The 27,182-nt window shown below is 35.0% G+C and overlaps 1 protein-coding gene across 2 annotated transcripts in view; it reads left to right on the top strand.

Annotated features, from left to right (window-relative positions):
• Positions 1-27,182, top strand: part of UHRF2 (ubiquitin like with PHD and ring finger domains 2) — a 75,867-nt gene that overhangs the window by 24,410 nt on the left and 24,275 nt on the right. For both annotated transcript variants that reach the window (XM_052700478.1, XM_052700477.1), the window contains exons 4-5: positions 6,381-6,599; positions 23,889-23,998. In XM_052700478.1, coding sequence (XP_052556438.1) covers positions 6,381-6,599; positions 23,889-23,998 — 329 coding nt within the window. The remainder of the gene's footprint in view (positions 1-6,380; positions 6,600-23,888; positions 23,999-27,182) is intronic.

The following is a 27,182-nucleotide window of genomic DNA, read 5'->3' as shown; positions in this document are numbered from 1 at the left end:
GTTTTTATATCATCAGTTAATGTTTTGGTCTTGTTAAAATAGACCTGGTTATTGGTGACAGGTGATGATTTTATTGGTTAACAGATGTTATACAACTATGTTCTTCAAACAGAAGTTGTTTTGTTTACAGCTTTGGTTGTCTGATGGATTTTGAAGATAGATCTACTAATCACATTAGTATTTGCTGCTCTTTCTGTGCACCGTTTTTCAGTGGGTTTCTCAGGCTGATCTTGTTGCACTTAATATTTTTTGGTCTGAAGAGAATGCTGCAATCTGTGAGGGATCTTCATCATTAATGCTGTAGAAAGCTGTTAGATGATGTTAACCATCAGAGACTCTCTGCAGAGAGCCACAGCTTGCTTGTGCTTGCTTTTTTTTTTTTTTTTTTTTTTTTTAAATTGTAATTTTGCATGATTTATTTTAGGACCTGTAGATATTTATGCCACTAGCTGGAAAATCAAAGGGTACAGCAATTTCCAATTGTCACGGTTGGATGATGGTAATTTGAAAATCTGCTGCAAGACTGCTAAGGCAGGGTTAAAGTTGCAGTATTCTTTGAAGTCTGATTACTCCTGAATTGATTACAGCCTGCCTGATGGTAAAGGCACACAGGAATGTGCTATTACAGTACCTGTAAGTAAGCATCGCTCAGAACTTAACTCTCATTAGTCATTTAGTTTTCTACAAACTGTGTAAAATGTCATAAAAATGAAGTGAACTGTGAAAAATACCGTAATAATTTTAGATTCATAGATCATAAATGGTGTCCAAGAAAATATGAGTGTGTGTGTGGTAGCCCGTAATTGTAAGGGACTAATCTCAGTCATCTGGGGCTGAGCTGGGCTCCTGTGTTTCTAAATGGAAATAGGGCTAATACAGTTGTGTCAGTCTGTCAGTGGTAGCTTCCATTTTGAATGGGAAGGCTTGTTTAATAGTACTAAAATGCCTTGACCCACCAAGTCAGTATTCAAGATTTAATTTTTGTTTTGCTTCTGTCTGAGAAGCATTTGTGAGATTGTCTCTAAGATTCTTTGCTTTTGAAGTGTTTGAGTTATGTTAGGAGCGTAGGTATGTCATGCTGGCTGAAGCGGATGTAAAAATACACACTTGGGCAACAAATTTCAATTTGGACAGGGAAATGATGCATAATGAAAGGGTAGTTAAGAGGGAGGAAGATGGGGTAATCCTGCTGGAAATAATTTCTTTAAAATGCTTACTAGTTCCCTAGGTCTCAACCTGCCTAAATAAAATAATGAAGGGATAAAATGAATAAATATTTTCTTGTTGTAAAATCTTTGAACATTCTATAAGTGTAGGAAAAAAAGGCATTTCAGGTATTGTCAAGTAGATTACTAATTTATTTGATTCTTCTATGTGCCCTGTTTATTCAAGACTAATCGGGATTGCAGACAGTAAGAGAAGTTGTCACAGAGTGCTGTATAAGGAGTAACAGTTCCCGTAGAAGTTTAAAGGTTTTTCTGATCCTTTTTAGAAGGAGAGGGGAGAATTTTAAAAAAGGCAAAAAAAAAAAACCCACCACATTGCATCTGAAAGATTGTGAAAGGCTAGCACTTCAGAACGCTCTGTCTTGCTGCATGCGTTATCCATACTAACTGTGTCTTGCATATTTCAGGCAAGTTTCTTTGTTTATGGATAGTCCAGGCTATTGTTAACCTGTTAAAAAATAACACATTTATACACAATTCTACATTCTCTTCAAGAGTGTGTATGTATGCATAGGTATATTAAGAAAAAATTTCATTGTGGTGTAATTAAAAGTCAGGAATTTTAGCAATTCTGTATGCCTTCAAAGAAATGTCCCAGACAGATTGAGATTCTTGTAAACTTTGTTATGGGTAGCTTAATCTTGAATTATCAAAGTTATAACTTCAGGCTGTTGGAGAGCACAGAACATTTTGAGAAAGTTACAAGGTAAAGAGCCACATCATTTCTTGTTTTAAGAACAACCGTTTCAGGGACATAAAAACTACAACACTTTCTCCTTTAAAGTGCCTTCTTAGCTGAAGATACAGTGAAATAATAGTCTAAACTTGCTATTGCTTTCTTAACAAATGGTTTGAAGTTGAGACTTAATAGCTTTATTTTCAAAATATTTATTTGCACACTTCACCTTGAAATGTAATAGTCTGGGATTTAATAGATGACAGTTACCATACTGCAACTTGTTGATAAATTGAATTTTGGAGACAAAAAGACACTCTTCAAGCATTGAGAGTTATTTTTTTCAGAAGAGGTGGCTACTTCTTCCTCTTACCTCATTTCCCAGGTGTGCAATGCCTGATAGTTCAGTGTTGTAGAATGTATTGATTGTATGGCTGTAAAATGTTCTTGCCTCCTGATGTATTTAAAAGACTAATCCTCAGTACTGTTCATCCTCTCAAATGAGTTTGGCTGGTGGCTGTGCAGAATGGCAGAGTAAGGTAGAGAAGCACTTCTTTTTCGTTTTATTTCAGTTATTTTATGTTTCCAGTTTCAGTTGTTCTAGCAACGCTTGGGGAGAGGCTTGAAGGATACATTGAAAGTTCTCAGTGAATTGAAAAGTCTTGTTTATGTTCTGATGTGAAACTCATGTTTCTTAGTATTTGAATGCCTTAGGAATGAGTGGATACCAAGAAATACCTGAATTGTTACTTCACTGGTAATGAAGTAAATCAGAGGTAAGCATTGTTATGCTGATAGTACTATCTAGTTAGAAATATTACCAGGAAAACTAAATTAAAGGGAAAGTTATGAGGGAATGTGCCTTGGTAGTGAATACAAGACTTCCAGTGAACAGTACTCAGTGTAATATCAGTGTTTGGATAATACGTACTGCTACTGTGTTTGCTTTTTCAAATATTAGGTGCTGAGTGTAGTGAAAAAATGGAAAGACAAGAAATGTCTATAATGTTTAAAGGCTGAATTGTGTCAAATGATCATTAAAAATTCAGCAAACTTAAAGTAGTCTAATTAGAACATAGCTGTGAAACTGCTTCTGTTTTTATTTGAGAATCACATCGCAGGATTTTATAGGTAATGCAGTAAGTAAGAAAATAATTTTTCTAAGCATTCCTGTCTATCACTTGTTGATTGCAGTTCTTGGAATGAGTTCTTCATTTCTTTGTTGAGGTTTGTCAAAGGCTTGAATTAATATTAATTGTCTTTTGGTTTATCTCCATACACCTACAATATCAGAAAGTAGGCATATGTAGTTACATATTCTTGCATAAGTTAAAACTTCATCTTTTGCATAATGTGTCTTATGCAAATAAGACTTCTCAAGTTCTAGAAAGTTAGCATGGAGAGCATGGAGTGAATGGCACTTTCTAACGTTGGGTGTGATTTTTTTTTTTTCCTACCGAAGTAAACTGTGGCATTTGTTACATTGAGGTTCCAAAATTGTTGTGGAAGTACTCATTGCTTATTACTCAGTATAATGAGGAGTAATGTTGCTGTGCTTAACGTATTTGCATGTGTGATTTTGAGCTAAACTCAAAATGCTGTTTCATCTGTTTAGTTTGGGATATGAATTATGGACAAATGTCAAATATCTGTTAGGATTTACCAAAGGCTGCTTTGTCAGAGCCTTGTGGTGTGCAGAGGCACAGCAGCAAAACTTTCTGCGTATGGTACCTGATGGAGAAGAGTATGAAATCTGACAAGGAAAAATCTTACCTGTTCATAAAGTGTCCTTCAAAAGGAAGATTTGCGAGCTTAAGTTTCTGTCCAGCTAGAGAGTAAGAAATGAGTAAAAAATTCCCCCAGTGAAGATTCTACCTTTTACTTGCTTTGGAAAGCAGTAGGTTTCTGTCTGTAAATGGGGATGATAGATTGTATCTTCTGTATCTTATTTTATTAATGATGGATTAGCAATCTTCTTCAATCTTCAATCTTCTTTTCTGTGGGTTCTTTATCTATATACTTCCAAGAGCGGAGTTGGAGTAATTAACAATGGAAATCTTTGAAGCTCTCAAACAGGAGGAAGCTTTTTGTTCTGAGTTTTCTTGGGTACAAAGATGACACAAAGCAGAGTTTGGCACAAAATAATTTTTGATGATTAAATTACAGTTATTTGTTCAAAGAATATTCTGGAAGAACAGACACCAAAAAATCTTAATTTTAGAAGAGAATAGATTTTTTTTTTTTTTTTTTTAAATCAAAATTCCTATGAATGCATGTTGTTGTGAATTACATTTCTTTGATTATTTTTTCAGTAGTGACTTTGGAATTTTTTAACGTTATTTTTATAATCTCATGGGTACTTCTTGCTTATTTTTGTGTACCTAAGCATTGTCTAATTTATAATTATTTTTCTGATGTTTAAGACCTGTTTTTATTTCTCAGTTCAAGTGCATCATCTTTTCATTTATTTACAGTTATCTTCAAACTTTAGGAAGGGTTTGTTATGATTTGAATGAACCAGTAGCTCAAGCTTAGCTGTCCTTAGATTTCAGTTGCCTGTTCTACTATAATGCCTTGCCATTACGTAGGTCCTTCAGTAAAACAGACATCACCTCATCGTTGCTTTGTGTATTGCTGTAGGGTGGGTTTCTTGCTTTTTTTTTTTCGGAGGATAGTACAGTACTGCAATCTGAGCATTGTGCAGCTGTAGAATAGTTCCTCTAACGGACAGCTGCAGCACAAAAGTGCATACCAGCAGTGGCTTTGCAGTGCCCTCAAACTGAAGCCAGAGTGTTGCACATTTGAAAAGTTAGATGGTATGAGGCTGTTCCTCGGATGGTGACCCTAAATCACCTGTCTCTGCGTGATATAATTTCCATTATGCGGGTTTTGATAATTAGGATCTGAAAGTGTTGTAGTAGCAGACTGGTGTGTTAAATTTAGAAGAAAATGTTGAACAAACAAAAACAAACGTACGCAATTGGCCTCTGTGGCCTTCCAGTATTTAAAAGGAGTGTATAAACAGGATGGAGATTGACTGTTTATGAGGGTGGATAGTGATGGGACAAGGAGAAATGGTTTTAAACTAAGATGGGAGGTCTAGGTTAGATATTAGGAGGAAGTTTTTCGCACACAGGGTGGTGATGCACTGGAACAGGTTGCCCAAGGAGGGCATTTTTTTTTTAGCTTATGTGCAGTATCATTAAGCAGCTTCACCATTTTAGTCTAGCACTTTTTTTTGTAACAGGCCATCTATTTTCTGCTAGCAGTGTTTTCTTAAAGTCGTTATTGTGCTGTATTTATAGCATATGTGAAAATCCTACAAGTACTGCTAATGTTGAAGAATTACCACACAATTGTGAAGGCTATATTATTAGACTGAAAAGTTAACATCTTAGATCTTAGAAAGTTTGTGGTTTTTTTCTTGAGTATTCTTTTTTTCTTTTAGCTGTATTGCTCATATCACCTTTAACTTTACTAAATGAGTTTCAGTTTGGGGTGAAATTGGAGCTCTTCAGATGTTATTCAGATGTTATTCATTCAGATGTTATTCATAATTGTTTGATTTTGTTTTTGTACTGATTGCTTATGTCTTCTTGTGCTACTGTGGCATCAGTTGTAAAATCTAATAACTTGCAGATAATATTGTCTAAAAATCTGCCTTAAAAAAGAAATCTTAACTGAAAAATAACAAATCAATCAAAATTTCTTAGTTGTGATTTAGTGAACCATTTGTCTTTACTTTCTTTGCTTAAAGCACTGGGTTCCTCACTGCATCTTTTCAAAATAAGTTGTCAAAAAAAATAATCTCCCATTTACTTTACTAGATTTTTCCTTTTATAATTAAGAGATAAATGTTTTCTGTTCTGGAGATTTTAGCTTTACTGTATTTTATTCTCTAATAGATTTTGTAGATAACTATTTTTTAAACATGTTCATAGGATGTGTACTTGAGCTAGATCCATCACATGAATTTGATAAGCTGTGTTGGTAGGGTTAGACTTCTTAAAAGATCTGTCCTAAATGTGATGCTGTAGTGGAAATGTAATGAGTGCATGAAGGCAGAGTTAAAATAAAAATGTTCCATGCTGAAAATAATTAATCTTTAGTACCTTGTTACTCTGATTTACTTACAATATGGACCACACTGAGACCAAATCTGGGTTATGTCTGTGCTAAAACTTGGAACTGATTGTGTTCTAAATGAAAACAATCATCCATTTATGGTAGTGGTTGTTTTTTTTTTTTTTTAATAATCTGAGATGGGAAGAACAGTCTCTAAAATTAATCAAGTAGTGGATTCTATTTATATTAATCTTGCATTTTGAAAAGGATATTAGATTAGATTTTTATGTCAAGTTTTTTATATGTCCATAGGACATTTTTAAAAATCATGCTTTCCTGAAGTGTTATCTGTGGCTTGGAAGTTATTGGTACAGAAAGAGTAATCGCTACTGTTCTTGATTTCACTTTTGAAGGTACCCGGAGAGTGGCATAGTAGAAATGGACATCAATAATCTTCGACCCCGAGCAAGAACAATTCTGAAGTGGAGTGAATTAAAAGTGGGTGACGTGGTGATGGTTAACTACAATGTTGAGACTCCAGAAGAAAGAGGATTTTGGTTTGATGCAGAAATTACCTCTTTGAGAGAAATCTCAAGGACTAACAAAGAGGTTCATGCTAAAATTCTGCTGGGGTAAGATTGATCAACTCATAAGATCTTTACATACCATATAAATTATCTTTCTGTCTACTAGTCATCACCAGATTAAAATTAATGTGACACTTCAATCCCACAGCTGAGTCATGGAATTGCAGTGCACAGTTTTTAATTGTGCAAACTGTAAGTTGTAATTTCTGCATTTCATGCAATTGCTGAAGGTAATTACAGAGTTTTATGTAATACAAGATTTCACCTGATCTAAATATGTTTTTATTTGTATTTATATGTTTATATTTAGTTAATTATAAATCTATATTAATTTATATAATTTCATTCAAAGCTGAAACATCAGTTTTCAGAAATTTCTGAGAAGTTTGAGAGCTTGTAGGTATCATTAGAAGTTAATTATCTATGACAATCTGAGTAAGTCACTGAACTGGCTGGTTAGTATTTTGATGAATAAAAAAATCATGATGCAGATACTATTGCTTATGACAGGTAAAATATGGAACTGTGGATTTGCAAGTTGCACTAATTTTCGAGTGGCTCAACTTACCAGAATATTTTTGCTTTGGTTTGGTTTTTCTATTTGATTTCTAAAAACTTATGTATGGTTCTTTGGGAACAGTGTTTTCTACAGGAATTTGTCTGATGCAACTTTCAGTAAACTTTGATTGCCTTCTTAGGGGTGAAGAGATGGCCAGTCTTTATTGTCTTCTTGAAGAATTCAGTATAATCTTCTTCTCCCACTAGTTTTTCTTGCACCTCTAACATTCTCCTTTTTGGCGTAAAAGAACTGAAGACAATTGGATTCAGTCTGCTACCCCATTCTTCCAGAAGAGGGATATGTGTATTTTAAGGGATGCTTACGTGCTAAGGTTGAAACTACTCTTAAAAGTAAACTCAAACTGAAGTGATATATCTCTTTTTACTTAAGCAATGATTGGCTTAATGGTGATGTGTGCCACATAATACTCAGTGAGTAGTGTCATTAGTCTGGGAGTATATTATTTAACTGAAATAGACTAATATATAAATATTCTTCATTATGAAGAAGGAGAATTATTCTATCTGTAGGACACATTTAGTTGGAATGAAGACACAGACCTGTGATTAGGTGCAATTCAGTATTTCATTTTAAATGCAGTCATAAGTAGTACTGGGAAATTAAAAGGATGTTGACTTGGTTTATCATAGAAGTAGATTAAAATCGTCTTGGTGAATGTTATCTAATTTTAGAGCAATGGGAGTTTAATGGAATCAGTTTATTACAATCTTCTTGTGTTAAGTGAAGTTGGCATGAGGACACGCTTTGGAGACTAAAATGGGGAAAAAAAATACAAATATAAAGCAAGAAATTGAATAGATATTAGTCATTAACTTGGCAAAAGAGAAGAGATTAAAAACTTCAGTCCAGACTTGAAAGATGAAGGTTTCCATTATAATGCATTTAATAGTTGTATGACATACAGTGAATTGCAGAAATGAACTTTGTCCTCTACGTCAGAACTGTATGAATTTACCTGCAGTGTAGATGTATACTGAGAGTTATTTAAAACTGTTGTCTGCAGGGGTTCTTACAAAGCTTTTCCCACGTAGTAAAATAGGATAATCAAAACATACTTTATATTGGCCAAAGCAAGTACCAATTTAAACTGATACCGAAGGAAAAGAAATTTGCTCATGTTGATTGGACCTTGACAGAATAGCCTTTTCAAAATCTAGCTAAGATGACAGTTATCTTCAAATTTGAAGGTGATCATTATAGATGAAGTACTGTGGGATTCCCCATAGTACTGACATTTCACTATCCCCTCACCATGAAAAAGACTCAGAGTTGACAAATACTTTATTTGTAAATGATGAACCTAAGTCTGTTTTCTGAATAGAATCTTAATCTTGTGAATCTTCTTCCTGATTAAGAATGTATTTAAATTTTGATGGATTCTATATGAAACTAATCAAATGCAGTTTGCAGAAAGTATTTGCAATCCGAATCTTTTTTGTAATTCATCAAGGAGTAATTCCTTATCCACCTGCGTTACATAAATAATTCCTCTCAATTAACAGTAGGTCCTCTCATTTAAAAGTAAACGTACAAGATAAATGTGCTAGTGTTTATACTGATAAACTTTACTCAGTTTACATTTTGCGTGTGTTGGTTTGCAAAATAAAAATTGGTCTGTTTTTGATATTGTTAATATAACATTGCCATTGGTACTTAACATTAGGGATTATTTTAAATAAAGGTCTGATCTGTTACAAATACTTTATGAATATATATTAGTCATGAGTGGATGATATGCTAGTGGCTAATTCTTTGTGCACTACTTAAGAACAACCTTAGTTGATAGTAAAAAGAGGCAGTGATCTTACAGATGCTTCAGGCATATTCCACAGCCATGACTTCTTCCCCTTTCTTTCTGGTGTTGTATTAAAGGGGCTCTGTGTAAAATAACCTGTTTTGTACAGAATTGTTTAAGATTTAATACATTAATGTTGACTGCTTATGACAAAGATTTCGTGAAGCTATTGGCTCAGTGGCAGGAAATAACAAGAACGTGTGTTGTTTGTGTTATTGCTTTAGGGATGGTAAGAACATACTGTGAATTCTTGCTTTTTACTGTATTTGTTGATATGCATGTTTCTTGGGTATTACTTCTAGTCATGTCTTGTTCGTAACCTACTGGAAATGTCCTGTACAGTTTGTCATCATTAGTTCATGTTTTGGGAAACAGATGAGTATTAGATAACATTATTAAAGAGAAGTGAGACTGAAAAAAGGATTACCAAAGATATAACCACGGAGTAGTTTTCATTTGTACTGTGTCTGCATTGCAACTAGAATTTGTAATTATAGGATGCTTGAGACCTTTCCAAATTGGACTGAATGCATCTTAGATAGAAATATGTGGGAAACTGTGGTTCTGTGTGTACCAAAAGTAGGCCTGGGTCCATGAGTCTTCCTTGAGTGTGTACTTGCAGGTCAGAATGTTCCGTGTGTGGTACTTCAAAACTGATTTGAATTCAGTTTGCAGTATGTACCACAGTTCTTGAAAATTTTATGCTACTTAAATGCAGACTGCACTGTTCCAACACCTTGTTCTGCTTTCAAACATTTTTCCCCATTTATATTTAATTTCTGGTTTTGAAGTCATAATACTTGTTTTTCTGGCTTCACAGGCATACGGAACTTAAACATACTATTACAGAACAGTGAACTAACAGTGAAACAAGCTTTGCATACTCTCCTGGCTGATATCAAGAAATATTGTGTCCAGAAATAATAATAATAATAAAAGGTTATTGGCAGTTGCACCTCTTTTTTTAACATTCACGAAGTGCATTACTGTTATTTTTCTATCCTTATTATGTATTATGATAATCAACATCTCACAGTTGTTGTCGTATCTGATTGATTTCCAGTAGAGTAGTTGTTGATATCAAGTATTTCTTTAGACCTGCATTTTCATTCTATATAGTTTATCATTTTGTGATATGTTTCTCTACCCAAAATAATTTGATATTTTATTTGTTTAATTTAATATCTCTGATTAATGTTGGTTGATCTTGGAATACATTGTTTTGTTTATGTGTGGAATATTGACAAGATTTATTTATAGCTGTTTTTTCAGAACAGCTTTTATAGGTATCAACAGGTATCCTGGTAATAAGATACTTGGTAAGAAGAACTTGCAGGTTTCTTGCAGACATAAAAATGGCCTATTTATTTAAATGACAAAACTGTGAAAGAGTGAATAAATGTCTCACTCTTTCCTACTTATGACTGCAGTGCAACTGTTGTCTTCTAAAGAAGAGACCTTTATGAGTTAGCACAGTAGGAACTTCTCAGTACTCTTGGTAAAGGGAAAAAATGTTTGAAGGACAGATCTTGTTAAATGAAAGGAGTAGGCCTATCCTGTGAATCAAAATCTTCCAACACTAGTTGTGCAACTAACCAGAAATTTGACTTTTGATACCATGGGACCCATATCAGAATCTCATATTTGAATCTTTAGCTGAAAGCATTTGATCCTCAAGTGCAATGAGTGCATCTACACCAACAGGCTGATAAACCTGGTGAGTAATGTTTGAGGTAATGAAGAGGGTTTATGATCCCATCTTAAAAGGGTATTGGTATGTACGTGGAAAATAGAGGGCACTGGTATGGAGATGAGTGATGTTGATATTGCTAAAGAGTTGATTCATCTCAAATGCATGTATGCAAATATTGTATATACAGGGGATCAGGGGATGTTCAGTGGGATAACAGTGGCTGAGAGGCTGTTAGTCGGGATTACAGGTCAAAAAGGATGACAGTATTGTAATAATTGTCCTGATCAGGCTGAGAAAGTGCACAAAGCCTCATTTAACATTGTCTGAATGACAAGGTACCACTTCAGGTGAGAGATTTAAAATTTCTGGACACCTGCTGGCAGGACAACACATTGGAATGTAAGCAGTCAAGAGAATTTCTGGATAATGTCAGAGAACTACATCTTACAGATAGTGGATAGGTCAACTGATGATACACAGCTGGGTCTGCTGTTTATTAACAAGCTGTCTGGAGATAAGATGATTAATGGTAACCTTGGCTACACCGATCATTAAATGTATCAAGATCTTGGTGGAAGTGAGGAAGGAGTATACCAGAGTACAGACTCCCTCCTTCAATAGAGAAAACATCAATTTCTTTCTGAAAACTGACATAACTGGGGATTTTGAACATAAAAAGATGCTAAATGAACACAAGCTTATCTGGAGTTAATACTTGTATGGGATATCAGTGGCAGTACAAAGAACTTTTACCACTGCCTTAACAGTAGAAGGCTGAGTAAGGAAGTATGGATGTGTTTGTAAATAGGATATATGATTCAGTATGACAGTGATAATATATAAAACATATTTTATATATATATATACACACACACATATATATATAATATTTATATTATATGTTTATATATATATTTTTATATGTTTTATATATATTTGCATTGTATATTTATATATACAAATATATATACAAATATATATATATTAATATTTGTATAATGTATTTATATATATATATATAAAGCAGACACTGCCTTCATTGTCTCAGCCTTCACCAACAAGGTGTTTCTGATAACTCTGCCTAGTAAAATCATTCAAGAAGATAACTACCAGCAATGGATGAGGACTAAATCAAGCATCGCTTGCTAGAACGTGACCAGTGCAAATCCTTGGAACCAGATTGGTTGAATTTGGCAATGCCAAAGGAGCTGCCTGGTGCTTTAGTGACATTGCTTTCTAGTATCTTTGGAGAGTCTTGCTGGAAATGAGGTAGAGCCCTTTTCAGTGGGAAGAGGACAAAGAACCACCTTCAAAGAATGCCTAAATGGAGTTACAAGCCAACCAACCACACTTAAGTCCAGGAAAAACTATGGGATGGTCTTGTTGGAAACGCTTGACATTTTAAGTAGCCAAGATAGACTTTTTTTTCCCACATGCAAATCATGCCTTGTGAGCCTCACTGCCTTTGTGACTAAATGAGTAAGTTCCATATCTAGGTGGAAAGCAACACATGTAATCTACTTCAGCATTAGCAAGTCATTCAGCTGTGTTCCACAATATTTTGCCCAAATTAGGGTGACGCTATCAGGGTGGATGGACAACCAGATGGTTCTTAAAAAGATCAGTCTCAGAGAACAGCGGTTAATGAGTTGTACACAACCTGCCAAGTGTTAAGTGAAGAACTGAAGATGTACATACCGTACAATATCTTTAATAGTGGCTTGGTAAAGGCAAGACTGCACTCTGACTTGCATTGAAGGAGACACCAAATTGTTGGAGTCTGCTGGATGCAGTTGAAGATTGTACTGCAAGTCTGAGAAACTTGAATAGGCATGAGGAAGAGCCTTACAAAATTCAGCGAGGATAAATGCAGTGTCCTGCTGGACCTGCAAAGGCAGAGCTTCTTGCTGCTGTGCAGGTTAAACTGACTAGGAAGCAACTTTGCTGAAAAGAACCTGTGGTTCTTGGTAGATGGTTTGGGGAGCCCAATAATGCATGTTTGGTAGAGTAGAGATGGTGGACTAAAATCACAAGCGAGGTAAACTGACTAAAACATTAATTTAAAAACAAACAAACAAAACCCACCCAAATCATACTCTTACGTAGGAAGTGTTAAAAGTTAGAACATTTTTTTGTTTCATTACCATAAAATAAAAGCATCTTCAGTAACTGTAATGTTCTCTTTTTTCTAATAAACACGTGGACTTGGAACCACTGAGTCTTTTGACTTCTTAGGAGATGATTTTAGGAGCATTTTGCAATTTAACTGTCTTCTCACTGAGGAAAGTAACAGAAGAAAGTGGAAGAATAAATGTCAGTGCAAAAAAAAAAAAAGTGACCACCATATCAGGAAAAACAGTATGAAAAATAATAGAGGAAGGGATTGTACTGGAATATATGCATATGCTTAAAATCATAATTAAGGACAAAAAAGGCCTTGATGTTGTATGAATTTCATGTGTTTTCATTCGAGCCAGTTGCTCTTGTCCTGACAGTAGGTACTTGTGTGAAGAGTCTGGTTCTACATTCTATATGCACTCCTCTTAGAAATTTATACACATGAATAAGAGACATCTATTAATAAGCTTTCTCTTCTGCAGGCTAAACATTCTGATGTATAAAATGCTCCGATCCCTTTAGCATCTTAGCATCTCTGTGACAGGCTCTCTTCTGGAGTCACTCCAGTAAGCCTGTAACTTACTTACACTGAGAAGCCTAGTGCTGTATTTAAAAAATAAAAAATTCTTCTCTGCACTGGCAGTTCTCTTCGTTAGGCAACCCTGAAGACTGCTGACTTTCTTGACTTATTAAATCGCATTGCTGGCTTATGATCATCTTGTCTACCAAAACTTCAGGGTCCTCCTCTGCTAAGCTGCTCTCCAGCCACTTGATGAAGAGCCAGTTGTACTGTGAGAAGAGGTACTCCTTGTATGTAAGCTCTGCGTGTTTCCCTTTGTTGAACATAATGAAATTTCTCTATGCTTCTTACCTTGTCCAGGTCATTCTGAAAGGCAGCATAGTTATTTGGTGTATTCCTGGTTTAGTACCATTCCTGGTATTGTATTAATACCATAAGCCATTCCTGGTTTTGTATTATATGAGCTTGCTGAGAATGCATTGATTGCATCATTCTGCAGTTCTGGCTCTGTATCAATGACTGGGGTAGATCAATGACTAGCTTCCAGCTAGCTGCTCACCTATCATCGTCCAGGCATGTCGCTGCATTGTAGAAGACCACCATGCTAGATAAACATGATTTCCTCTTTGAAAATAAATGCTGACAATTCTCAGTCACCTTCTTGTCCTTAAATCTGAAAATGATTTCCAGGGTTATTTGCTCCTCTAACTTCCTGGGGATGCAGGCAAGGTTCACCAGCCTGTCAGCAGATCTTCCTTCCTGAAGATGAGTGACACTTACTCTCTTCTGGTTTGCAGGAACATGTCCTGGTTGTCATGACCTCTCAAAGATGACCAAAAGTGATGCTGCGCAGACAAAAAGCAGCTCTCTCAGAGTTTGTGTGTGCAACCTATTAGATTCCATAGGCTATACTATGTCCAGTTTAAGTGCTCCATAACCTTCACTGATAGCAGGTCATCTTTGTTCTAGGTGTTTCTTCTGATCCCAAGCACTAGGGATTACTGAAGACAGTTCTACCTAATAAACACTGAGGTAAAGAAGGTACTGAGTACATTTGCCCCTTTTTTTTTTTTTTTTTTTTTTCCCCCCACCACCATGAACTACACACACACACACACACACACACACACACACACATGCAACTTTAGCACAGAGCACACTTTTTCTGTAGTGTTTGCCATTTTTATACTGGCAGAATCTTTCCTTGTTGCCCTTCGTATTCCTTGTGAGATTCAGCATGAAGTAGATTTTCCCAGCTCCAGCCCTATGCAATTGGACAGCAACTCTCTGCTTCCCTACATTAGCTATCCTTCTTTCATTTCTTATCTTCTTTCTTTTTATGTGTGGCTTTAGCTCTTTGATCATCATTGCAGGCCTCCTGATGCCTTTAATTTCCTGTATATAGTGATGAACATTTCTTGAGATTGGAGGTTATGATCCTTGAATATAAAGAGCTGTATCTTGTAGGATTTTTCCAAGCACATATCTGAAGAGATCATAGCATGCTCTCCAAAATCCAGTATTGCTGAATTTTGTTACTCCGCTTTAAGGATCTTTTGTCAAATTATCATCACTGTAGCCAAAGCTGGCCTTGACTTTTGCATCTGTTAACCAGTTCTTCTGTTTATTATCAGGCCTAGACACATCTCTTCGATCACCTGTATCAAAGTTGTCAGTACACTCCAGATATTTCTTAGGTTGTTTGTGTTCTACCACTATCAGGGTGCTTTAAGTTCAGACCCCGTGGATGTGGTACTTCTGTTTGCCTGAAGAAAGCCTCAAATGTCTACTCCCACTTCAAGCATACATAGCAGATATTCACTGCAGCATTGCTATGTTGTTCTGTCTGCTAATCATGACCCATAACTCTCAACTGCCTACTGATCTGTTATCGCATAAAGTTCAGCTTCCCTCCCTCCCTTTCTAGCCTGTCCTTCCTGAGGAGTGTGTATCTGTTCATCACAGTACTCCTCTCACAGGAGTTATTCCACTTTGCTTCCATCTTCCCAGTGAGATTGTAACTGTGATAATTACAAGACTTTTGTAATTTTCCCTGTTTGTTCCCCGTGCTGTGTGCATTAGCATACAGTCATTTTCAAGGAAGCACCCAAGTGTGCTGATTCCCCAGGAAAGGCAAAAGAGCTCTCTCCATAAGACTAGTCTGCTGGCATTTCCTTCTTTCAATATCTACCCTTGAAGTGATTGCACTTCAGCCTTGATTTGTTAATTGCTGTGTTCCTGCTGATCATACCATATTGTTTGTTTGCTTACCTCCTTCACAGCTTCCTCACTTGTTCGTTGAAGGAATCTCTTTAACAGTTTTACCCAGAAGTTACATGCTTGCCTAGAAATGAGTAATAATGCTGTGATCACCAAATCCAAATAATACACAGAAGAACTAAAAACGCTATACTTCCATTGTGCAATAGCTATTAGATACTTAAATGGTGGATTTAATATTGTGCATAATGGAATTTGCCATCATGGCACAATTACCTGATTTAATTTGTGTAAAGAAAGTTGAGCAGTGGGAAGTATGAGGACCATCTATAATGAAGGACCCTCTAAATGCCCAATTAATTATGAATTTCTGTCAGTCTGCATACTTTCTAATTTTCAGGAGTTCTTGGTGATAAGAAATTTTTTTTTTTTTCCTTACTGTTTTAAAGTGGGTACCTTCAATTCTCCACCATCTCTTTCACTCTTTTTTCCTTCCTCCCTCCCTTCCTTCCTTTTTCTTTTTCCCTCTTTATTTCTCTTTTCAAGTACTTTACTTATTTATTTATTTAGTTCTAGTATTTTTGTTATTGTTCATGTATTTTCAAGATTATTTCTTTGTTAATTGCTTTCTGATAGGCCTATATCCCGATGGATGTTTTTAGTATTAATGGAAGTGCTTCTTGTCTTTCTGAACTGAGATTCTTAGTCTAGCTGTGTACAAAATTGACCTTCTGTTATGACTGCATCTAAATTCCTTAGAAGTCTCTGTTTTGTGCTTGCTATCAGGAATGAAAGAAAACAAAATCTTTGTAATGTCTTCTAGTAACTGTCAACTTTAATTTTGACTGCCTCTTTTTGAGGTAAAAGAACTTGTTGATTGGTCCAGAGACTCTGAAATGATATTGTGAGCTATCTTTGTGTTGTTCTGTGTCTTGTGATTCAGCCCATGGGCAAATGGAGAACTGGGCTGAGCTTAGGTCATGTCCTGTGATTAAGCACAACTGCTTTATCTTTGTTTTTCGAACATGAAGCCTTTGGGTTTCCATCTCTGTGCATCTTCAACCAGCTCTTCTTTTTTTTTCTTGGTACTTTATAGATTTCTGATAGCTGCATGTTTTCACATGGCAATGCAATCTGTGGATGACCATTTAACTGGTAACAAGAGTGGAGTGTTGTAACCCACATCAGATTCTTTCCCCTCCCATTTTCCGAGCTGGGGGCCTTTCTACAGCACCATGGGCAGGTGCGCAGTGCACGTGCGCCTCGTGCAGGTCCCGGCGCGTAGGGTGGGACCTGTCCTTCCTCCTTCACTGCCTATTCCTCTGTCTTCTCGGTAGGTTTCATGGCTTAGGGCAATCGTGCTCTTAAGCTACTCTGATAAATGGATTATTAGGACTTGCAAATGTGATTTGCTGTCCTTTAAGGCTCGTGCTTTCATGCTTTCAGATATGAACATTATTTTTGTAATAATCATCTACTTTACAGATCCCAAACTAAAGAAAAAGGATAGTCCCTGCAAACAAAGCTTCTCTTTTGTGTAATGACCTATAATGTATTATTTTATCAATGCAAGAAGCATCATGCTTACTTCTGATGTTAAAAAAGTAATTTCCTGGCTGGCTTATGTATGCATTCACAATGTGAATATGAAAGTTTTGTAGTAGGGAGGTAGGTGGGGTAATGAGTGTTCTGTTTTGCTTTGCTTTACTTTATTTTACTTTATTTGTACCTATTAGGTCATAACATTTCTAACAGTAAGGTCTTCTACTAATCCTGAAAAATTGTTTGTATGTATGTATGAGCCATAATACTGGCTCATGTAATATAAATAAAGCTGAACAAAAGAGCATAGCTGCTACTACTCCTTTATGTAGCTGTGCACTTATATTTTCATGGTAAGCCAAACGAGGGTGGAATGCTCTGGAATAATATTGATAATACTGTCTGATATTTGTAGTTAGTGCAAAATCAAATAATTTCTTTGTAATTTTGTTCATCTTTGCAAAATTTGGTAAAATCATCACTGCAATATGCAGTCTTTATGTGGAAAGATACTAGTAAGTCATCTTAAAGAAGCCTGTTTAAAAGCAAATCTTTATTCATGTCTGGTGAGCACTGTAATTATGTGGGTATGTTTTAGCCTTTATTTAATTATGCAAACATAATGTGTTTGGGGTCTAGCCAAAGTTGTAGTTATGTTTTAATGTAAAGCAAGCAGTAGTAATTTTTACATTCTAATCACAGAATTGTAAGGGTTGGAAGGGACCTCTAGGGATCAGCGAGTCCAGCCCCCCTGCAAAGCATGCCCCCTACAGCAGGCTGTGCAAGTAGGTATCCACATGGGTCTTGGGTATCTCCAGAGAAGGAGAATCCACAACCTCCCTGGGCAGCCTGTTCCAGTGCTCCAATATTTGCAATGTTTAAATACATTAAAGTGAATATCGTAAGATGTTTTCCATTTTCAAGAGTATATTTCCATAGAGACTGTTTATTTTAATGGCACAGACACGGTCCTTTAGCCTAATGATTTTAATGTACTCATAATGCTTTTAAAATAATGACTGTTAAACACTGTTCATGTGCTCTGCTTAGGAGCTCATTTTTTTACTATTTTTATTCAAGTTTGTATTTTGACTTTTAGTACATGTTGATTTTTTTTTTTTACTTTTTTTTTTTTTTTTTTTTTTTTTTCTACTTTCAATATGGTAAAGTTTTAAAGCCAGAAAATTCCAGAGAGAGATGCAGCAATTCTAAATAAATCTCTAAAGCTATAAGAACTGATTGAGTATTCACAGTGTGGTAACTGTCTTCTAGCAACACTTGCTTTCTTGAGAGTTGACCTTTGAAATATCCAGGATAATGCCCACATAACAAGCTTCTAGTCAACTATGATATTATATGTCTATTGTGCTTTGCAACTTGAAAGTGTAAACAAAAAGAAGTATGGAGGGGGAAAGAAATGAGAATGTTCATTTGAAGAATTTTTTTTTCCACTATGGCTAATTTGTCAAAAAGGAAATCTTATGTTACCAATTCTGCTGTATTGCAGAGTTTATTTGGCTCTGGCTTGGCATTTAATTTCTTTAAAGGATTTAGTGTACTTACATGAAGTACAAATGCAATCTCATTTACTATGCTCAACGTGTAAGATTTTTTACATCACATTTTCACTGTGGTAAGGTGAAGAACTTAAAACCTTTCTTGTGTCAGAATGTTTCTTATGTATGCTTTACAAAATAATGTAATCACAGTTTTACTAGATATTTTAAAGATAAGTTATGCATAGTCTGATCTCTGAAGTTCTTGTGCATGTTTTTTGGCAGTGGAATTAGACTTAAGAGCAACGAGCTGAACTGAGCTTTTCAGCTTTAGTAAGGCTAAACCTGAAAGCTATCATTTGCCACAGTGATATCTGGACTTCCTCTCTAGTTCTGCAACATGCTAGCTTTGTCTAAAACTTTTGATAGTTTTTGCTTGATATTTACCTTATTCAAAGCAGAAAATACCATTTTTGTCTAGTTCAAATACTAGATACACTTTAGTGGAAACTTAGTCTTAACACCTTAGTCTAGGTGTTTTCTGAAGAGATTTTTTGCCCTCTAAGATTTGTTCAGTCTGTTAACATCCTAGTGTTTTTTTTTAATCGTGGATATATGGCGTACTGCTGCCAAACCATGTGGTAGGTTAAACATTTTTTGTACTGTTTTGCAAGTGCTTTTCTAGAGATAGAAGTTAAATACGGTTCTGTATTATGTTAATTACAGAAAACAGTATGATGAGCTTCAACACTTCGAAGTTAACATAGTACAGACATGACTTTCAGTAACGATGTTGATGATTAATCTCTTTTCTTTGCATTTAACAGACTTTTTATTATAGTACCTTTTGGTATACTCACATCATTCAACTAATTTATACATCTCTTACTGACATTTTTGAAGAAAATGGTGTATTAATCTGTGGAGTTAAAAGTAGTTTTCATATTTTAATTGATGTCTGTGGATTTTACTCCTGGTAAATATTCTGCAGAACTCAAGTTTGGCTTGTTCCCCGCAGATACAGATACCAATAGCATGAGCTTCCATAGATTACTACCACAACTTTATGGTGTTCTTCCACCTTTTTTCTTTTCTAAAAATAGTATGCAGCGAAGTACTTATGATGATTTATTTTTTTTTAAGCAACTTTTAAAATTTCTACAGGAAATGCTGCAAGAAAGGTGGTAAACTAAAGTAAAACAGTTGTAAACAATAAGACAGTGTAGAGACGGGAAATTAATATTTTATTTCTTTTCTAGTATCTGTTTTGCTTATAATAGTGATAGAATACTAAAGGCAAACAAATAGTAAAGATGAACAACATCTAAAAATAGGAAAAATATGCTCTGAAAATATGTTGTTTTTTTGTGAAGTGTACTGTAATTTAAGACGTGTCTCTGTATGAGTCATATTTGTAGCAGCGATGTTTTGATTTACATTGAGCATCAGAGTAACATTTCTTAACAAAATTGTAACTTATTTAATGCCTTATGCTTCAAGTTTTCAGTAGATACATCTGTACTTGCGTACTGACTAATATCCAACATATTATTCAATTTTACTTTTGTATTACTTTCACTTTACCACGCAGATATGCTTAAATTTTAAGGTATACTTATTTTTCATTCTAAGAATACAGATATTTGAATCCATACTCATGGTTTGTTAAACATAACATTTCATATTATTTAGAATATAAAAGACATAATTGTGTGCTTAAGTTTTAAAACACATTCACTACTCACGTGTTATATTAGAATTAGGAATTAGAGGATTCAAGCTGGATAGCTAAGCAAATAAACAAAGCAAGCAGTGGTATAGATAAGGAATCCCCTAACATAATTAGCTAGGTTAATAGCATTGAAAAGAAGCAGGAGAGCTGCTGGGTTTTTTTGGTTTTTTGGGTTTTTTTTGTTGTTTTTTGTGCATATGTATGTTTTTTCGTGGATTTTTAAGTTTTACTTTATTTTATTTTTGTAGTGGTGTGCTGGTTAGTTTGTTTTAAAGAAAGTAGGACTAATAAAAAGTATAGGGTTGTTAAGAGAATGCTCCCCAGGGCACAAAAAATAAACAGGGAAACTGTGATGCTCTGAGAAGCTCCATCTGTATTTGTTTGTGTTTTCTGACAAAGATTGTGTACAATTTTTCCTCTTTGTATCTAAATGCATAATTTTTTATGACCGTGAACTTGTGGTTGTGTCCTAGATAATCCAAAGGGATTTTGCACGCTACTGGAGAAGAGTTTCCATTCTCCCTTTCCCTGAAGTGTTGTACTGATCCCCACAGCCTTTTTAAAGGGGTAGTCATTCTCAGAAGTACTCTTATCTGCTACAAGGATGATTTTCTAGATAAATAGTTTGTTTTAAACCAAAGCTGGAGATTTTGCTCAAGCAGATCTGCAGATGTGGTGACAGCTGAAGGAATTTAAGTGCTATAATCATTCACAGAATATGACATGCTTTGCATTGCCTTCAGGTTCCAACAGAAGCTAGAGTCCAGCCTTTTAGTGTGTGTAGTTGGACCATACACTCTTGTCCAGATTGAGGTGCAGGAAGTTAGCTTTGCTGTGTTTACTACACTGTATAGAAATACAGATAAATCTTAGGGATATTTCCTACAGTGCATTGAGCTGCTTTAAGCAATGCCACCTAGTGTGCAAAAGAAAATTATCTTAAATATGTTATTTTCTTAATCACAAGAACAAACCATTCTCTATCAGACTGATGTCTTTGCATTGATGTAGCATTTGTATGTTCTGTTCAAATATCCCAAACTCTGAAATTTGCTAGTATTTATTGTGTATGCACATGATTTACAATGGGAATTGCTACCCTCCAAGCATTGAAAGGAGTTGAAAGGGTCAAAATAAATGCAGATGCCAAAATGTTGGTACATGTAAGCAATTATAATGAATCAAGACACCATCAAAGTCCTCTTAAACTCTAGTTCCTTGGAGATCTAAACCACTGCAGAGCTTAAGGCCACCACAAAGGGTTTCGTTGCTTGTGGGTTTTTCTCAGGCTTAGTTTTCTTCTGCCTCGGTTAAGTCAGCATGTGACGGAGTCCAAGAGCTGGTGTCAGCACAAGGGAAGTGGTGGGAGCAGACAATGAGATGAGGGAGAGAGCAAAGCCATTCTTTCTTCCCAGGGATGGCCTCTTTTCTGAGAACTCTGCTCTTAGTGAAGAAGCAGAGGCACACCCTCAAGCAAAATATTTGGGCAAGTCAAGTCCTAAATTCAAGTTACCACAAACTATTAACAGACAAATAGAAACTTTTTAATAGAGCATCTTAATTTACATTTCCATTGGCTGTTTCATTTGTCTGCTTCAAACTTAGGAGGGCATGAAGGCTTTGAGTCTGCTTTAATAGTAAAAACCACTCTTATGCATCAGTAATAAACAGACAGAAACAGTAGTAAGATTTAGATGGATTTACTTTAATTAGATGCATGTCTTTTGTGGGTAGATATGTACGTAAATTTCTTTCCCACATTGCTTTTAGCAGTAGTAAACGTGTTCCCCCACACATTTAGAGCTGTGAATCTGGTCACAGTCTAACTGCTTCCATACACCAGACTACCCATCTGGAAGTCTTGGAGATGTTCTGTTATTGTGGTTAACCTCATTTACTGTGGACCATAATATCGTTTCCTTACCTGTCTGTAGTCTGATGTAGTTTCCTAGCTAAGAGCTTTTGGTATGAATGCACCACCTGGCTGTCTTCAGAAGGACTTTTAAATTGTCTCTGTGAATATTTCCTACAAATACTCTACAAATAAGGCTTAGAAAATTTGTACAACCTTCAGACATATTCTCAGGGACTTGTGTAGTCTAATTGTTTGAAAGAAATAAAACTGGTTGTCTATGCTTGGAGAATTGTCACCAGTGTGGCAATATTTAATCATTATCTCTAATTATTTGTTTTCATTATTTCTGGGTAATGACACAGTGCACTTTAGTTTTGGTTAGCAGAATCTTGCATAACCTATTTCAAATAATGAACTGTGAACAGCGCAATAGTTTGTGTGTTTTGTTTTGTTTTTAATTCATAACAAAGCCTTCTAAAAATCTGTATAATCTTAACGCCTGTCTAATTTGGAAATAGGCTGTGTGCTACTGCTTTTATATTATGTCCAGGCATCTAATGTCTCTGTATGGCAGAGAAGAAAAAAATACATTCCTTTTGTTGTAGCATTCTCATTTAACTACAAACATAACTGTTGTGGAAAAACGTTAAACTTTGTAACTTTTGTAATTCAAGTCAGGACATCTGTGGTCTGTATTCCTTTTGTTGCTTTTGTATTTTCAGATTTTGAAGAGATTTGCTGGAACAAAGAGTAGGAATATAGCAGTGTAAGTTAGACTACTTTTTGAAGAGAAGTTCAGCAAACCTGAATCTCCTTCAGATCTTGTTTTAATAACTAAGTATCGCTCTCTGCAAGAAATGAAGCTGTCCAGCAAGCAAATTCCTTTCTGTTTTATGAAACTGATAATGACACATGATTCAGTGCAGTTAGGATGTGCTCTGTAATAAATTCTTCCAGTCTGGATTATAGTGAAAATTAGCAATAATCTCTAAATTATTTAGTACACTGAAGAATGCACAGTGTCATCAGGGGGGAGGAAAAGGAAACATTTGTAAAGCGTAGGAGTTGTATAACCTTTTCTTTCCTGCTGCATCTATAATTGAATTAGAATTTCATTAAATTCACTGTGAGCAAGTGAACACCTTTACCCTTTGGAGTCATAAATTATTTGCCTGTTGTGGAGACTGCACTGAATTCTGTCATCAATGATTACTGTTGGTAGATAAAATTAAATATCGTTTGCAGGACTAGATTTTATTTTTCCAAAAATTTTTAGAAGCCTTTTGAAGCTTTCTATTAGTTTACAGTTATCTTTTTTATTGCTTTTCTTACTCTACGGGTTCCAACTAGCATCTGTTATCGTGTATTGTGAGACATGGTCTTGGTTTATTTCTAACAATATATTTTCATTAAAATGTTTATTATACTTTATTCGAGAGGATATGATTTTTACTCGTCTGCTGCATTCAGCCAACAAAACAGTTTGTGGTTATAGAGATGGAACTGCAGTGTTATGGATGGCTGTCAATAAGGTTGTATTCAGTTATATTCTTGACGTTGCAGCCAGGTAATATGAGGAGAGTGAGCTAGTCTTTTGTTCATGTGAGTGCAACGAGTGTGTATTTTGGCTTTGGTAGAAGTTAGTATTACATAGAATTTTTTGTGTGAATTGAATCAGCACTGAAAAAAAATACACCAGTGAGATTTTTTGCATTGCTTAGGATTCATAAATTACTGAATCCAGATCTGCGATAATAAATTGAATGTACTTTTTATTTTTCAGAGGCCCAGAAGACACGATAAATGATTGTAAAATCCTTTTTATAGAGGAAATGTACAAGATCGAAAAGCCAGGAGCTTACCCATTGACATTTGGTGATGGAGATTTCAAAAGTATGTGTTTCTTTTTTTTTTTCATTATTTGAACAGGCCTAAAAATTGAGTGCTTGAATGATGCTTCTTTAAAAATAAGAACTGGAATGCAAAAGTAGTAGTAAATATTTCCATGTGCAGGAAAGCAGTAATGTAATTCTTTTTAGATTTCTGTTCTAAAATTGTATTTACTGTAAGGTGTCTTTTAAAATCTTTGTTCTATGAGTCATGAGCAGGGAAGTGGGAACGTTCCAGACAAGCTGTGTAGAATGAGTTCATAATGATAGTCAAGTTACTAAACAGTTGTTCAGATTGCCAGAACTTCTATGACAATTGATATACCATTCAATCTTCTAATAAATCAATAAATGCCAAAGACAGAACTAGTCTGTGATTCTACTGTTTAACCCTGTCATTACATAAGAATTGTATATAAATAAATGAATAAATAAAGGACTGTATGTCAAAGCTGTTAGTATAGCTGTTAGTGAAAAGAATCAGATACTTAGTATTTGAATGGTTATTTGGCCCAGCAAAACCTTCTGAAAATAACTGCCTTATTTCCTCATCCTCCCCACAGCTAAAGGAAGGAGTTGGTAGCATATATAAAACACACAGTGGCATTTTGTCCAAAGTTTAAAAATACATTGTAGTTTCACTGTTCACAGCAGTGAATGAGACTGAGAGACTGATCTCCACCTTTACTAGTAGATGTTTCTGAATTAAAAAATGAGGTAGTTACATAATATTTTACATACAGACTCCAGGTGTTTTTCAGAGCTTTTGTGGGTAGCTTTGAATGCACAAGAACTAATCTGCTTACTGCTAATTTGCAGTCATCTGAAGAAACAATTTTTTTAGAAAACACATTCCATTTGAAGTGATACCCTGAAAAATACAAATACTAATTTCTGTAAATGAATTTTTCACAACTCTTTTCTTATTACTTGTGATTTACTTTCCTGAAATGGCTCACAAAAACAATCGTGTTTATCTTATTAGTAAAATCAAAGGGATTTTGCAACATCTAAAAATGTGTATTTTTATAAATTGTATCATGAGAAATTTTACACATACTGCTTTACGTTAACATATTTACTTAGTTTACAAGTATAATTATTTATGAAACTTTTTAAAAGGCATAATTTTTTTTTGTTCTTCCCACATATATTCTATTTAATTAATCAATTTTGAAATGTATTTATGTGTTAAGGAAATGAATAATTTCTATATTGCTGATTATACAAAATTGGCAAAGTAGGACCATTTGAGTCCTGAGTGGGTATTTATTCGTTTTGTATTCTCTATTTCTTGTGCTGACTTTCGTTTTTATTACTTCAAATTCAGGCTCCTTATTTTCACTTACATCGTTGCCCTATTCATTTCTGTTCATGTGATTCTGTTTTTTGTAGCAAGCTGTCTTGTCATTGCTCACTTTTGCACAGTGCACATCTGTTGAGCTATAAGCCATACGTAGTACAGTCTTTGCCTCTCAACTGTATTTCTCTAGTCCTAATTTGTATTTAAACATTTTGAATATGTATGCATATATCTGCATGCACAACTACTTTATATGTATGCTATGAAAAGTGGTATAATCGTGTTACAACAGCAGGTGAAATTAACTGGCCTTAAATGCTCCATTAGATTGTTGTGAATACAATCAGAAAATGCACTGACTGTATTTTTGCTTATATTAAACCCCTGTTTGTGTCTTTCCATAAGTTAGAATAACTAGTCAGCTGGATAAACAGTGCAGGAAAATTGTTTGTCTGTGGTTATATGTTACTTAGACTTTGTGTGTGTCAATTAGGAAAAATGTGTATGGTGTATCAATGTAAATTTAGCTTTTGCATTTAAACAGAAGGCAGTTATTTTGTAATAATTGAATGAGAGCCTAAATTCTGCAGTACAGGAAGAACACCATAGCTAAAAGCTGTTAGAAAATTAAGTAGTTACGTTCTTGTTATTAAATATCAAGTATTTCTATGTGAAATGAAATTAAAAGCTGGACATCAAGATACATTATTTCCATTAGGATTAATGAGTGAAATAAACATGGGATAACTCTTCCTGTAAAACAAGAGACTGCAAAGTAATACGTGCAACCCAAGGGTACTATGTGCTGGGGACAAACAGGCCTGTCTCGATATGACCAAGGATATTCAGTGTATTTCATTGATGAAATAAAGGCAGAAATGTAAGAAATTAAAGTCAGGTAATGAAAATGAATTTCATAGGTGTACTGACGAATGTCAAAAAACTTCAGGTATCACTGAACTGAATAAATACATCAACCTCTACTTGATTATTTATTAATCTATTTTAAGATTGTTGCTAGTCTTTGACCGAGTAAATTTCATAAGCCTAGGCAACCCACGATACAAAGATACAGATAAAAAAGGTTTTTTTTGTCTGCTATTTATCAGATGAGGCAGTGTTTCTGTAAGGAGAGCTCAGTCAGAGAGCTAGTGCTGGTAGCCTTACAGATTTGCTCATCATGTTTCCATGGTATCTCACTAGGTGTTCTATTTGTAGCTGGTAATTTTTCATTTTCAGACATTCTTTTAAGTTTTTCAACTTTTCTGTTTTTTGTCCTCAAAATTGCGGGTAGCTGTACTCCTTCCACTTGTGAAAAGCATTGCTCAAGATCACCCAGAAGGACTGTTGATATAAAACAACGTCTAGCATTCCAGTCCCCCTTTCTGATTAGACTTTCAGTCTAGAGCTTCTTCTGTCCACAGAATTTTTATGCTGATATCTTATTCATGTTGACCACATTTTCTGTAATGTCTATTATGTTGTGAGGTCAGATTTTTCCCAAGAAGCTAATGGTATTTCCGTGAACCTTCAGTTATTCTTTTTGCTCTCTGTATGTTTAGAAAAAATGTAAAAGTATCCTGAACTCTTCTGGCGAATTAACCATTTTTCTTTCTATTCAGGAATCAGCTCTTAAAAGAAGTATTGATGGTTTATGTTATACAAGCAAGCTAACCTACAGTGAATTAATAAGCTTTCCAGCTTCTATATGCATCAACTTAAACAATAGCTCATGGTGAAGAAAAATAAGAAATAAAGCTAAGAGAAGATGAAAGCTTGTGCTTGAGCAGTGTTGCCCTGCATGAGTCAAAGAGCTCTAGAGTTCGAAAATTCTAGTTTCCTATAAAGTGTGTCTGAAAGGCACAAGTCCTTTATAATGAAAGAA

This window comes from Tympanuchus pallidicinctus, unplaced genomic scaffold (genome assembly GCF_026119805.1).
Source record: "Tympanuchus pallidicinctus isolate F22 unplaced genomic scaffold, pur_lepc_1.0 scaffold4, whole genome shotgun sequence".
NCBI classification, from domain to species: Eukaryota; Metazoa; Chordata; class Aves; order Galliformes; family Phasianidae; genus Tympanuchus; species Tympanuchus pallidicinctus.
This window is presented reverse-complemented; position numbering and strand designations above follow the sequence as displayed.